Consider the following 14,872-nt stretch of genomic DNA (forward strand, 5'->3'; position numbering starts at 1 on the left):
AATATGCTAAGTGTCTTTCATGGCTTGATAAGTCTTTTCCTTTTTATCGCCGAATACTGTTCCATTGTGTGGATATATGACAGTTTGTTTCACCCGTTGAAGGGCATCTTGGTTTCTTCCAAGTTTGGGCAATTAGGTATAGAAACTTCTGCAAACATCCATGTACAGGTTTTTGTGTGGACTTCAATTTGGTCAGTGTCAAGGAGCACAGTGGCTGGATTATGGTTAAAGTGTGATTGGTTTTGTGAGACGTGTCCAGACTGTCAAAGTGGCTGTATCAATTTGCATTCCCACAAGCAAGGAATGACAGTTCCTGTTGTTCCAAATCCTTTGGTGTTGTCAGTGTTTTGGATTTTAGCCATTTTCCAATAGGTATGTAGTGGTATCTCATTTATTTTTTTATTTTCTATTCCCTAATGGCCTATGATATTGAGCATCTTTTCATGTGCTTTCTTGCCAACTGTATTTCTGATATCTGGGCAGATCTCTTGCCCATTTTAAAAGTAGGTTTTCATTATTTTATGTGAGTGTCTAGAGCTCTTTATGTTTTCTGGATGTAAGTCCTGTACTAGATGTGTGTTTGTAAATATTTTTCCCAGTCTGTGGCTTGTGTTTTCATTCCCTTAAGATCTTTGAGTTTTCAGAAGAGGAAAATGAGGCTCAGAAAATTGTGTGATTTGCTACAAATATCATGGCTGATGATTAGCAGAGCCACAACGGGAGCCCCGAGTGCCTGATTCCTCTGTGTTTCCTGGCCTCTGCTGGAGAAAAAAATCTCTAAAACATCCTGTTGGTTGGAATACCGAGTCTAAGAGTCTTCTTTATTTAAGAGGATTACCTTTGTTTGCATCTTCCCTGTTTAGGGCAGAAGAGATGAAAGTCTAAAAGTGGATGAGCAGCTGGCCAAAAAGGATGCCCAGGTCAGTAATAGAGCAAAGAAAACATCTCCTGTAACCTTTTTTCCCCCTTGACTGCCTTTTCATTCATTTGGCATCACTGGCTGTCCTCTCCTGTCCTCTCTGAAGGAGAAGCCTGAAGGCTGGGCATCACCCACCCTAGCCCTCTACCTTCCCCAGTGGTGGGTATTATTCTTCTGGCTCCAGCCACCCTCTTAGATTCCTAGTTTGCTAACAGTGGAACGGTGAGAGACTTAGAAAAGAGATTATCTCCCTGAACTCTACAACCAAGGACCTCCTCTTGTCATTCCATACCCTCTGAGGAGGAGGAGGAGGAGGGAGAGAGAGAGAGAGAGAGAGAGAGAGAGATTGTGTGCATAATAACATTCTAGGTCTTCCTTTTTATCCAATAGATTCTCTATAATGCTGGGGAGAACAGATGGGGTACAGATGAAGATAAATTCACCGAGATCCTGTGTTTAAGGAGTTTTCCTCAACTGAAACTGAGTATGCACTCACATTACAATCCTTTTTGCTTTGTGTTGTATTTGCAAATGTTTTTTGGCTTAATATACAAAATTATGTAAAATGAAGTTAAAAATAGCAAAGTCTATTCCATTTGCATGTATAAACACTTCAGGAAAAAAAAAAACATGGGGGAGCTGTGTTCCAACTCAAGACACAACTGACACTGCTCTTGTCTTCCCCTCCAGGTTGAGTACATCACCTAGTGAGTGACAGGAAAAAGATGGGAGAAGATGGCAAGGAGAGAGAAAGGGGGAGCCCTCTGGGGTGAGAGGAGTATTCTAGTGGTATTCAGGAAGCTGAGGCAATGCTTCCAACCCAATTAGCCACTTCCCTAGTTAGCCACTTTCCAGAAAAACCAGGCATTGTGGGTGAGGGTATCTTAATGCATTAATGAGAATGAATATTCAGCTCTTTCTGATATAAAGCAAATTGGGGAAAGGGGAGCATAGTTTTTTTGCTTAGACCAACTATTACATGGAACTGCTAAGCACCCACCTCCTCATTCATGTATCTCCCTGAACCACCTGGAAGCAACAGCACCCAGAAGCCCAGAACTCCATTCGCTGTGAATAGCTGAGTGTGGCTCCCAGGTGTCAGTCAATAGAGCAACCACAGCACATGACTAGGCTTATGCTGAGTTCATGGAAAAATGAGGAAGCATAAGGATATTACCGTGACTTTTTAATTCTGAAATTGCCCTTCCTTAATTTTGGCATTAAAATTTCACTTATTTTATAAAATAATGGTAATAGTATATTATAGTTCCTTTATTAATATCTTTATTTGAAACATAAAAACTAAACAATCCTAGATTTCTCTAAATTTTTTTTTCAAAATTTACTTGGCTTACAAAGTATGCCTACATACTTAGGGACGTATGTGTGGGTTTTGCTTTGGGGCAAAAAACGGATCAAGAAATCTGAATGCCTTCTGGTAAGTGTGAGTAGGCCATGCTGCCTTTGGGGATGACTTACTCAGCAGAAAGAAATCTTCATAATTAAGATTTCATTAGCAGATAAAACATATTTGACTAATGACCACACTGTTGTTCCCAGGTGCTGCTATAATTTAAAAGTAGCCCATTGCCCTAGATAAATCATTTTTCACTTAACCTTTCAGGTGATTTTAAATTCCATCAGCCTGGGAAGGGGGAGGAGAGAAGACAGAATGAGATCATTGAAGAAAATGGCCAATGAAGTTTAGGTTTTATTGCAGATGATTCTTTTTTAATTTTTTTGTTAGCATTTATTTATTTATTTTTTTAACATTTATTTATTTTTGAGACAGAGAGAGACACAGCATGAACGGGGGAGGGTCAGAGAGAGAGGGAGACACAGAATCTGAAACAGGCTCCAGGCTCTGAGCGGTCAGCACAGAGCCCGATGCGGGGCTCGAACTCACGGACTGTGAGATCATGACCTGAGCCGAAGTCGGCCGCGTAACCGACTGAGCCACCCAGGCGCCCCAACATTTATTTATTTTTGAGAGACAGAGAGAGACAGAACATGAGTGGGGAGGGGCGGGGGGGGGTGGACACAGAATTTGAAGCAGGCTCTAGGCTCTGAGCTGTCAGTACAGAGCCCGACATGAGGCTAGAACTCATGGACCGTGAGTTCATGACCTGAGCTGAAGTGGGACGCTTAACCGACTGAGCCACCCAGGCGCCCCAACTGCAGATGATTTTTTTTAAAAGAAACAACAAAAACTTCCATGTTCAAGTTTTGATGGTTTGAAGAAGGAGTTTTTGAGTTTGACATTTAACAACTTGATTTGCTGCATATCAAATAAAAAAAACAGAATATATTCGAGTGTGGTCAACTGGGATGCTTTAAATATTTTTATGGTGCTGCTTTCTAGCATTTGATGAATATAGAAATATTAGCCAGAAGGACATTGAGGACAGCATAAAAGGAGAATTATCTGGGCATTTTGAAGACTTACTGCTGGCCATAGGTAAGCCCTTGAGTGTTTGGAAACTGAGTTACTTTGCACTTGTTTTAAATTGATGTGAAGATTAGCTCCTTTCCTGTAGGAATCCTGAGTGATGCATCTTTATGCTCCCATATCCCCTAGCACAGTCCATGGTACACACGATATGCTCAACAAATATTGTTAAATGGATGCATGAAGCAGTTATCTTTTTAGGTTTTACTTTGTCTTTTAATTTTGTAGTGGTTTGTCACCACACTTGGGTTGTAAACTCCCTGAAAGATGAAAATATTACATTTATATTGCCATTTTATTGGGGCTTGTTGAAAGACTGAGCAACTAAGCCAATTTAGTGATTCATCATATTTGGTTATTTTTGGAAGATATCGATGGCTTCCCAAAACTGAGCCCCGGTCAGAGCTATAGGTCTTCTCCCTCTTGGCCATGCCAACCAGGAGTATCGAACAGAAGGTCAGTCACAGACCAAATCTGTTCCTAGAGACATGTGAATTAAGGAGCAGACACAAAACACTGTTACATAAGTGGATGGGTCTTCTCAATGAGGTCTCTGCCTCATTGTTATTTATCAGCAGTTAAAGATGCTAGAAGCAGAGCAAAGGTACACCCTAGGGAGTTAGCGGTGTAAGCGTAGGTGTTGCTGTGTCTGGGAGTTGGAGATGAGTCGGCTGCTGTGGGAGTTTCTCTGGCAGGTAATTTTATTTTCCTCATGACTAAAGGTAATTACTGTGGTAACGTTCTGTGCAAATATGACGTGATAAGCCTTTGAAATTCAGGTGAAGCATTCCCCTCTTCATTCTCAATAAAAGCCAGTGGTGACGAGGGGGTAGAGTGGTATGGTTACTCAAAGAATCTTTTTAAAAAATATATTACCATAGATTAACTCAATTTCCAGTAAATGAAACTGAACATTACTTTGCTTTTTATAACAGTCCGTTGTGCCAGAAGTATGCCTGCCTTTTTAGCTGAAAGACTACATCAAGCTTTAAAGGTTCGTCTGGAAATTTCATATACATTCTTATTCTCCCTCAAGAAGAATATGAAAAGTATTGCATAATATTGATGGAATTTCATGTTTCTTTTCTCCTTTGATGAGTTCTCTTTTGTAACTAAATTGTCTACTAATTTGTCTCATAGGTAGATAGAGAGTATCCTAATCATTATAGAGACAGGTACAGTGACGTGTTGACTAAATCGTTTCCTCCACTTCACAGTATATGCAGGCAGTAAAAGTTGTTTCAGAACACCAAGCCTCAAGCCTGACCCATTAGATCCAGTGGCCTCTCAAACTGCCTTTCTTAAACTAAACCAAGCTGAGTCAGTAGCCTTTCGTGCCATAGAAACCCTGGGTTTCCTTGTCTATTTACCGCTGATAGATAGTGAAGTCTCTGAGTACAGGCGTTTTTCTTGCTCTTTTCTATCTTCAGACCTTTGCAATGAGCCTGGAACTTTAGAAGATGCTTACTTCAGGGTCTTCACTGGAAATTTCCTATAAAGGTCCACATGTGCCTTCAAAGTTATGTTCAGAGTGAACACGCCAAGTCCCTCACCTCACCCCCCACCCAAAGGTGGTGCTTCCTGTCCTGTGTTCTGTCACCTCAGTGGATAGCCCCAACAGGAACTAGCCTTGCCCTACTTTCTGAAGTTATACCATTCACCCCATCTTTGTCCCCCATGCCTCAGCCACCTTGGCCTTCTTTCTGTCCTTGACTATGCCAAATGTCTTCCCCCATCAGAGTCTTTGAGTTTGTTGCCCTCTCTCCCTGGAATGTACCTTCTCCAGATCTACCTCTGGCTGGCTCCTTCTCACCTTTCAGGTCACCTCCTGAGAGAGATCTTTCCTGACTAAACAGGTCAGTTTGCTTCCTTTCAGTCACACTCCATTAGGTAATTCTTACTACTATTTACATAAACATGTTAATTTTCTTTACTGTCCATCTCCATCCATTAGAATGTACTCCATGCAAATAGAGATATAATCTGTGCTGTTCACTACCGTATGCACAGTACATGGAACAATGTCTGATATATAGTAGATGTTCAGTAACTGTTTGTTGAATGAATGAAGAAATGAATAGTGTCAATATCCACCTAACTGCTCAGCAAGAAATTTTACACTTTTCTCCCTCCTTCATTTTCCCCAAATGATACATCCCTAAATTTTGTCAATCTACCCTTGTAAGCACCCCTTAAATCTACACATTTTCTCCATTCCTACCACCATTATTCTAGGTCAGGCCATCATGAGCTCTCTTCTTGTTACACAGTCACCCCTGGATGGGTCCCAAAGCTTGTAGTCGCATTCTGTTCTATGTATCCCACTCTTGCCCTGCAATCCCATCTGCATGCTGCTGTCAAAGGGATTTCCTGAAACACAAATCTGATCTGCTCTCAACACTGTCATGTTCAACAGATTGCAGTTGTTCTCCACATTTGGGGTAAAGTCAGAATTTCATTTCGTGGTTTACAAGGTCCAGCCTTTTCAGACACATTTCTTGCTATGATTGATTCCTCCCCATTATTTATGCATCCTTGAATGTGGCATTCTTTCTTGGCCTGAACCTTCATGCATGCTGTCTCCTCTCTTGGAACATTTCCCCCTCTCTATGTGAGCCCTACCTTCTTTTCATCTGGCTGATTATTTAGGTCCCAGCTCAAATACCACTTTCTCAGACAGACTTTTCCTAATTCTTGATCTATTTTAGGCTCTCCTTACATATGCTCCCATAGTACCCAATATTTCCCATATGTTGGATTGTATTGTAATGGCTTGTTTTCTTGCCTGTATCCTTTACAAAATTGAAAGCTTAGAAAAGTATCTCGTTTGTTTTTTGACATTTGGCATGGTGATGGCACAGAGTAAACGCTCAATAAATATTTCTTGAATATATGAATGATAAAGTTTGATGACAAATGAGTGGAGAAGAGTCACTGTGGTTGAATATTTTGTGCAGCATTATCTATTTCCTGTAAGTATAGATCTATCTATTGTTTTGCGGCCAGTGAGATTTGTATTGTGGACACCTGTATTTCTTAACAGGGTGTTGGAACTGATGAGTTTACTGTGAACCGAATAATGGTTTCCAGATCGGAAATTGACCTTTTGGACATTCGAGCAGAGTTTAAGAAGCATTATGGGTATTCCCTATATTCAGCAATTAAAGTAAGTCTCCCCTTGAAAGTAGTAAAACACATATTGCCTTTTTCTACTCATCTTCTTTCCTGTATACTCTGTAAACATAGAGATATGTGACTCAGTTTTCTTACTCCCTGTCAATGCATGAATGTGTTTTCCGAGTTTAAAATAGTGATAGCATAGGAGCGCCTGGGTGGCTCAGTTGGTTGAGTGTCCGACTTCGGCTCAGGTCATGATCTCATGGCTTGTGAGTTCAAGCCCCGCATGGGGCTCTGTGCTGACAGCCCTGAGCCTGGAGCCTGCTCCAGATTCTGTGTCTCCCTCTCTCTGCCCCTCCCCCACTCACGCTCTGTCTCTCTCTCAAAAATGAATAAATGTTAAATGAGCACTGGGTGTTGTATGTAAGTGATGAACCACAGGAATCTACCCCCAAAACCAAAAGCACACTGTACACACTATGTTAGCCAATTTGACAACAAATTATATTAAAAAAATAAAAATAAATAAAGTTTACAACTTGAGGAATTGAAAAAAAAATTTTTAATAGTGATTGCATAAATAAACAAATGAGTGAACAAATAAATAAATATATAAATAATAGTGATAACAAAATGTCTCCCAAAGATAGTGATTATTTTTCAGCTCCAAAATCCCAGGCACATAACAAACACTCAACATTTTCTTTTAGGTTTAGTGGCCATTAATTGTTCTTCTTCTTTGGATTATATATGCAAATAAGTTACCTATATTTTATATTGTATTCTTATTTATTTATAGTCTTATTTATTTAAATTTTTCTTTATGACAATAGAAGGATATAAAAATACATGTTTTAAAGTTCCTATTTTTAATGGAAGTATAGTTGGCATACAATGTCCCGTTAGTTTCAGGTGTGTGGCATAGTTAAATCTCCTCTTGTTTTACTCAAAATATAGAGAGCATGGTTCTGCACTGTGGAACTCTTTTCATTTCAGTTTATAGGAAGTTTTCTCTTTCTTTTTAACAACTGCACATCATTCCATTGCTTATGTATTTGCACCCACCATATCAATAGATGTTTCCAGTTTCTTGCTGTTACAAACAATTGAATGATGTTGTGCTATGCATGCCCAATTTCATGAGGTGCAAGTGTATCTAACGGATACAGTCCCATACACCAGTAGGATTGCTGAGGCAGATGTAAATACATTCGTAATCTTGGTAAATGTTACCAGTGCACTTCCCTTTGCACATCATGTAGTCAACTCGATTCACTCACCAAAACGAATCCTATTTTTCTTTCAGCCAGAGCTTTTGTTTTTACACTAAACCTTTGCAGAAGGTGCTGCATGCTGAAGTGGAAATTGAGGAACTTATTCAACAAGGCACCTCTCAGACTGTGCCTGGGGCTTAGCACAGATTTCATCAGTTCACACTCAATGCAATTTGAATCGATTCTGACACATCACAATAGTTTCAATCAACACAGGAAGATTTAATAATGTTAACCATATTGTACTTACTAAGGCAGAAAAGTAGACTCATACATTTTATAAAGATTGCCAGTAACAAGGTTGAAACATAAAGAAGGCCTTCAGTTCACCCTCAGCAATTTAATGGAAAATTAAATTAACCATTAGTTCTCCCTCCCGCAGTAGTCTGGCTAATTGAGGCTTATTATATTAGGAAATATCTAAACTATGCCTGCCTTGATAGAAAAGAAAAATCCCTGGCTAAAGAATTCAGTTTGTAATTTAAAATTACATAAGTTTCTTCATTTCTATCACCTAAGGTACATTTTTTTAAATGAAATGTTGTGTTGGATCAGGGAAAAAAATAGAGAGCTTAATTAAACTATTTCAATAATCAATAAGTATAAAACAAATTACAAAGGAGACCAAAGACCTACCTCCCCCAAAATCCCAGGCTCGGATAGACTCACAGGTGAACTTCACCAAACTTTCAAAGAACAAATCTTATACAAGTTGTACCAGAAAACAGGAAAAGTGAAAGCTGCCTAATTCATTTTATGAATTTAGTATAATCTTGATTCCAAAGATACAGGATAAAGAAAATTACAAATTCATGTCGCTTATGAACATAGATACCAAAGAGTAAAATATTGACTGAATGTATCAGTTTAATTTTTTTTTTAACGTTTATTTATTATTGAAAGACAGAGAGAGTCAGAGCGTGAGCAGGGGAGGGGCAGAAAGAGGGGGAGACATAGAATCTGAAGCAGACTGCAGGCTCTGAGCTGTCAGCACAGAGCCCGACGCGGGGCTCGAACTCACAAACTGCAAGATCATGACCTGACCTGAAGTGGGACGCTTAACCAACTGAGCCACCCAGGCTCCCCCGAATGTATCAGTTTATCAAAAAAAAAAAAAACGCATCAAAATCAAGTGAGGTTTAATCCAGGAATGAAAGAATGGCTCAACATCAGAAAATTAATATGATTGCCCACATTGCACACATATAAAAGATAATTATATAATTATTTCAATATTTTCAGAAAAAGCTTTTGAAAAGGGCCAGTACCTATTTATGATAAAAACATTTACCAAATTAAGAATAGAAGCAAACCTCCTTAAATTGATAAAGCTTACATACCAACATATTATAACAAATACATATTTATACTCGGTGGAGAAACTTTAGATGCAATTCCTTTAAGATAAGGATCAGAACAATAATATTCCCTACATACTAATACATACCATGCTACTACTATCATTAATATACCTTAATGCTATCTTACAGAGGACTAGGGGTCCTGGACAGTATTGGAAAGGAAGAAAAAAATACGTGTAAAGATTCAAAGGGAAGTGTTGAAGCTTCCGTTATTTTCAGTAGATACAATCATCTTTCTAGAAAAAATCAACAGGAATTATAAATTATTATCAGTAATAAAAATTCCACAGTGTTGCCAGTTAAAGATCAACCTGTAAAAATTAATAGTCCTTCTTAGACTATATAATCAGAATTAAGCTACCATTCATAATAGAAACAAAAACTATATAACTCTATGGAGAAAACTTTAAGACTGTTCTAAAGAGCATAAAATATGTCGGTAAATGGAGAGCTGGTTCATATCACTTGAGTAATATGATAGGATATTGTAAAGATGTCAGTAATTCCTCAAAGTAAGCCATATAAATCAAATGCAATTTCAATCAATATTCCAGCTAGATTTCTTTGAGGAACTTGGTTAACTTACTTTAATATTTATGTGAAGGAATAAAGATTCATGATTAATCAACCTTGAATAAGAGTAAAGGGGCACCTGGGTGACTCAGTCGGTTAAGCATCCCACTTTGGCTCAGGTCATGATCTCACAGTTCATGGGTTCAAGCCCCACATTGGGCTCTATGCTGATAGCTGAGAGCCTGGAACCTGCTTCTGATTCTGTGTTTCCCTCTGTCTCTCTGCTCCTCCCCTGCTTGTGTTCTCTCTCGCAAAAATAAATAAATAAACTTAAAAAAAAATAAGAGTAAAGATAGGGAAAGGTCTAGTCCTATTAGAGACTGACATGGTACAAAGCCATTATTGTTTTAAGTGTAGTTTTGGAGTAAGAACAGACAAATTAAGCAATGGAACAGAATGGAGACCTTAGAGACAAATTCAATTGTTTGTGGAAACTCATAGGATAGAGGGAACACCATAAATCAGTAGGGAAGGGACAGATAATTTAGTAAAAATGTATTGGGAAATCTGGTCGATTCTACAGTGAAAAATAAAACTGGATCCTGCCCAACCCCGTATCATTGGTAAACTGCAGATGAACTAAAAACCCAAAGATAAAAGATAAAATTAGAAAGTTAATCCAAGAAAATACAAGAGTTACCTTTGTGACCCAGGAGCAAGGAAAGAATTTTTAAATAAAACTTCAGAAGCACAAATCACATTGCAAAAATGACAAACAAAAGAAAATGTGTTATTAAGTATACTATTAAGTATAACATTATTTACTATTAAGTAATCTCATTACATTTTCAATACTGACACATAGGATTTTTTTGATGTTTAAATTTCTATAATTCAAGAGCTAGAGTTCCATTTTGCATGTCACCCGACTTTTGGTTCTGCCTCCTCTTCCTTCTGCCTATAGTTTGGACATTTTTCTGCTCATTTTTCTGCTCACTACACCTTTCTGGTGTTGGTGATTGGTGGGGAAGAGGAGGAGAGAGAGAGAGAGTAGGAAACACAAATGTGTCCCTCTCATTACTTAGTAGTAAGACATTAATACAAAATTTGGATAAAATTACATTAATAAGATGTCACTGAGCAACAAACTAAGTAGCTATTTAATAAATAGTACAATTCCAATGTCTTTAATGGAAATCATAGTAGCCATCCTCAATGCATAATCTATGTGGAGATTTGAGGTGAACATAAGTAAGATAATTAGAAGAATATACTATGAAACAACATACAATTAAATTAAATACTGTGGTACAGAGGAGAGCAACACAGGAATTCAGAGTAGAGGAGTTTGGGGTTAGATAGGGAATGTTTCTTGGGGAAGTGGGTCTTGAGCCTACCTTTGAGGTTTAATAAGCTTGTGTTGAGTGCCTCTTGTGGGCCAGGTGCTATGCTGCTCAACAGGGACTCAGGTGAATGCTCTAGAAATGTATGTATGGTTAGGAGTAGGAGGGACAGAAGCAGTAAGGCACTTGATTGATGAGGGGATCTACCTTGGGGAATACTGAAAAACAAAATCCAACTGGCAAGATGAATTCAGACGAAAGAGAGTTTTGAGGTCACAGAATTTGTATTTCATTCATCCACTAGAGATATTTACTAAATGCATATTATGTACCTGGTTCAGAGTTACAATTACAAGCAAAGAAAAAAAAAGTTTCCCCGTCCTTATGGAATTACAAATAAATGTAAAGTTACAACTATGTTAAATGTAAAGGAAAGAGATACAGTGCTGTCAGACCATGGGATAGGGATAGGAAAAGCTTCCATGAAGAAGTTATGATTGAGTTCTAAAAATGAGTAGACAGGGGCGCCTGGGTGGCTCAGTCGGTTAAGCGGCCGACTTCGGCTCAGGTCATGATCTCGCGGTCCGTGAGTTTGAGCCCCGCGTTAGGCTCTGTGCGGACAGCTCAGAGCCTGGAGCCTGTTTCAGATTCTGTGTCTCCCTCTCCCTGACCCTCCCCCGTTCACGCTTTGTCTCTGTCTCAAAAATAAATAAATGTTAAAAAATAAAAATAAAAAAACATAAAAATGAGTAGACAAAGGTTGTGGGGTTGGAGAATCAGTAAAGCATTTCAACAAAAGGAAAAGGAATTACAAGGGGAAAGACCTCATGGTAAAGAAACATAATGAGAAATAAGGCTGAAGGGACCAGATCACCCAGGACCATTTGTCAACCTTTGAAGATTTTGTCTTGAGCCCAAGAACCTTGAAGAGTTTTCCACTTAAGTGCATAGTGTCATGATCAGAAGTACATTTTGAAAAGATGCCTGTGATCACAGACGATGCATTGGAGAGAAGAAGGAAGAGATTTGGGGGTGTTGAGTTCTTTTATTAGTCATATTGGAGCTGCTACAACTGGGGATTGCAAAGTAATAATGCAAAGAGATCAAAGAGCAAAGGCTCAAAAGATATTTAGGAATTAAAACTTAGGGGACTTGTTGTGTTACCTTGGTAGAAGGAACAACAAAGAAAAGATGTCAAGGATGACTTCCAGGTTTCTAACTTGCGAACAGATAGTGATGCCATTCCCTGCACGAAGGTCAGGCTGTAGGTGTGTTTGTTTGTTTGTTTTTGTTTTTTTACTTTTCTTTTTTGGGAATGGGGGAGAAGTTCATGAGTTTGGTTTTACACGTGTTGAGTCAGAGATGTCTTCGAAACATGGAAGTGGAATTGTCATGTCAGGAGCTAGTGGTATGAGATACATTTTCAGAATCAGTTATGTTACTGAATAGCTGGACGTGAATGAAAATCCTCTAAGGAGAAAATATAGGTAAGAGTATAGAAGAGAAGAAACATAAAAGAGAAAAAAGCTGAGAATTGAGAACAGTAAGAATTAACAGTGGGAGAATACAGTTGATGAATCTAGAGCCAAGGAAACTGGTGACAAGAGATGGGAGCCTAAAGCAGATTTGTCATGGTCAGAATGGAAAAAGGAATAACGTAAAAACCACTGCAAAGAAATAATTGGCAGGATGGATGAAATGTAGAGAATAAAAGATGGGATCAAAGTTGGGAGAAGAAAGAATCAGTGATACCACTGTTAAAATACACCAACACAGACATTTGACTTCTTAAGAGCAATTAATATGGCCTAATTAGGAAGACATACATTATGTTCAAAGGCTTTGAAAATACATGAACTTTTTTGTGGTTGTAAAATTTCTAGAATAGCCATTTTACTAGAAGACATAAAGGTGTAGAGGTAGAAGAAAGGATGAACATTTGTTTAGTACTGAGAATGGATCTGCATTTTATGTTAAGCTACTTGGACGTATTTTCTTTTTCTTAAATTTTTTTTAATGTTTATTTATTTTTGAGACAGAGAGAGAGAGTGAGAGACAGAGTGCGTGCAGGGGAGGGGCAGAGAGGGAGGGAGACACAGAATCTGAAGCAGGCTCCAGGCTCTGCGCTGTCAGCACAGAGCCCGACGTGGGGCCCAAACCCATGAACTGTAAGACCATGGCCTGAGCCGATGTCAGACACTTACCCGTCTGAGCCACCGAGGCACCTCTAACTACTTGGATGTATTTTCTTGTCTAACTGATAGAACCGCTAATAATTGTTTACAACTTGGTTGGAGATGGTAAAGGGAGCTGTTTTAATACCCAGTGAGAGCACTGTTGGTTTATCTGCAGTTCCAGAGATTATTACATCTGGCAGAGCAAAACTTGGAAAGCCCAACAGAGGAAGAACTACAGTCTATATAAAATAAGAGAATGTATATTAACGCCTATTGTGTCTCATTGTGAAAGCAACACATAACCTCTAAATAACCTTTCTTCATTGTGTCTTTTGCATTACTGCTTACTCTAATATTTATCCTGGTGTGAAACTTGAGTGTAAGAAGTGCTCACTGTTTGAGTTGCCTTGAATAAAATGAGAATAATGTGAGGATTTTAAACAGTCTAGATTACAAGCCAAGTTTTACCTCCAATGCTATGCAAAAGTTTTACCTGTTTTGCCTAGCAAACATGGCATCTTTGTACACAAGCCTGAATCTCACATGTTGTCTGTCTAAACAAAGATCTTTTTCGGCTAGCCTAGGGGAAAGGAACTGAGAAGCATGCACTTTGGGAATGTCAGGCAATGTAGTATGGTGTTAAGGGGCCAGGCCCTACCTGTTCATTAGTCTCTATATGATTTCCTAACCTCTGTTTTTCTCATTTTGTCTGTCTATTAAATGGACATACTTAGGCTGCCTACTGCATAGAGTCATAAGGGTTATAAGGTTAAAGTAGTTAACCCTTCCAAGAGCAAGTGTTTGATGAATATCAATATGTTATTAAGATTATCATATTAAAGTTTTGTTAGAAACGTAATATTATGTAATATTACATAATTGATACAATCTTATTTTTCAAATCCAAATTGAAATTTAACTGCCATGAATCAGGAAGAATTTAAACATTATATATTGTAAAGAAGATGCTAGGCTGGAACATAATCACACTCAGGTATGAATGAATAACAGAATTACAGATGCATTTCACAAAATGGGACAAGTCATGAGTCTCACCCCACTGAATCACCCAGGACTGTGGGATTTCATTCGTTTTGGTCCCCTCATTATTTATGCTATATCTGTCCTTCTCTCCATCGGTCCTGTTCCTTACAGTCGGATACTTCTGGAAACTATGAAATCACGCTCTTGAAGATCTGTGGAAGAGATGACTGAGTGAAGAACGCAATCTCCGAAGGCCGCTGCTCCCACAACAGGCCTTTCCAACAGCTCTGCTTACTCCTTTCTCAGAGTTTTGAAAACCCCAAGCAAGCGTAAACAGCAACCTGTTTTCCTAACAGACACTTCCATCGTTCCATAATAGCGACAAAAAGTGATTCTAGTAGAGCATCTCAGCATCATGTAGGAATTCATAAATGAAATTTTTAAGTAGTATTAAGGATCTACTAATACAACATAAATTATATTTCAGCTTAGGAAGTGAGAACCTTTGCAGAATTCTAACACATTGAATGTGTAAGCAGCATTAATAAAAGCTGTTGCCTTTGTTAAAGGTAATTTGTCTGTTTTTTAGCCCGTACCAACATTGTCTTGCTGGTCGCTAACAATTAATGATATTTTAAAACGCATTTTTGTTATAAAAGCTATTGCTGCTGTACTTTATGTATTACCTTATTTATCGCATTTAGCTTTAAGAAAGGAATAAAATGAATGTAATCC

General features: G+C 38.4%; 1 protein-coding gene across 1 annotated transcript in view; it reads left to right on the forward strand.

The window, feature by feature from the left end:
• The window catches only part of ANXA3 (annexin A3), a 49,841-nt gene extending 35,255 nt beyond the window's left edge, over positions 1 to 14,586 (forward strand). Inside the window, exons 7-12 of the mRNA XM_047091772.1 lie at positions 864 to 920; positions 1,310 to 1,403; positions 3,282 to 3,377; positions 4,304 to 4,362; positions 6,412 to 6,534; positions 14,309 to 14,586. Of these exons, the coding sequence (XP_046947728.1) occupies positions 864 to 920; positions 1,310 to 1,403; positions 3,282 to 3,377; positions 4,304 to 4,362; positions 6,412 to 6,534; positions 14,309 to 14,368 (489 nt within the window). The 3' untranslated portion in view covers positions 14,369 to 14,586. The remainder of the gene's footprint in view (positions 1 to 863; positions 921 to 1,309; positions 1,404 to 3,281; positions 3,378 to 4,303; positions 4,363 to 6,411; positions 6,535 to 14,308) is intronic.
• The last annotated feature ends 286 nt before the right edge of the window (positions 14,587 to 14,872 follow it).

Source organism: Lynx rufus, unplaced genomic scaffold (genome assembly GCF_022079265.1).
Source record: "Lynx rufus isolate CCGP_SWC_20201006 ecotype Redwood Valley unplaced genomic scaffold, mLynRuf1.p SCAF_3, whole genome shotgun sequence".
NCBI classification, from domain to species: Eukaryota; Metazoa; Chordata; class Mammalia; order Carnivora; family Felidae; genus Lynx; species Lynx rufus.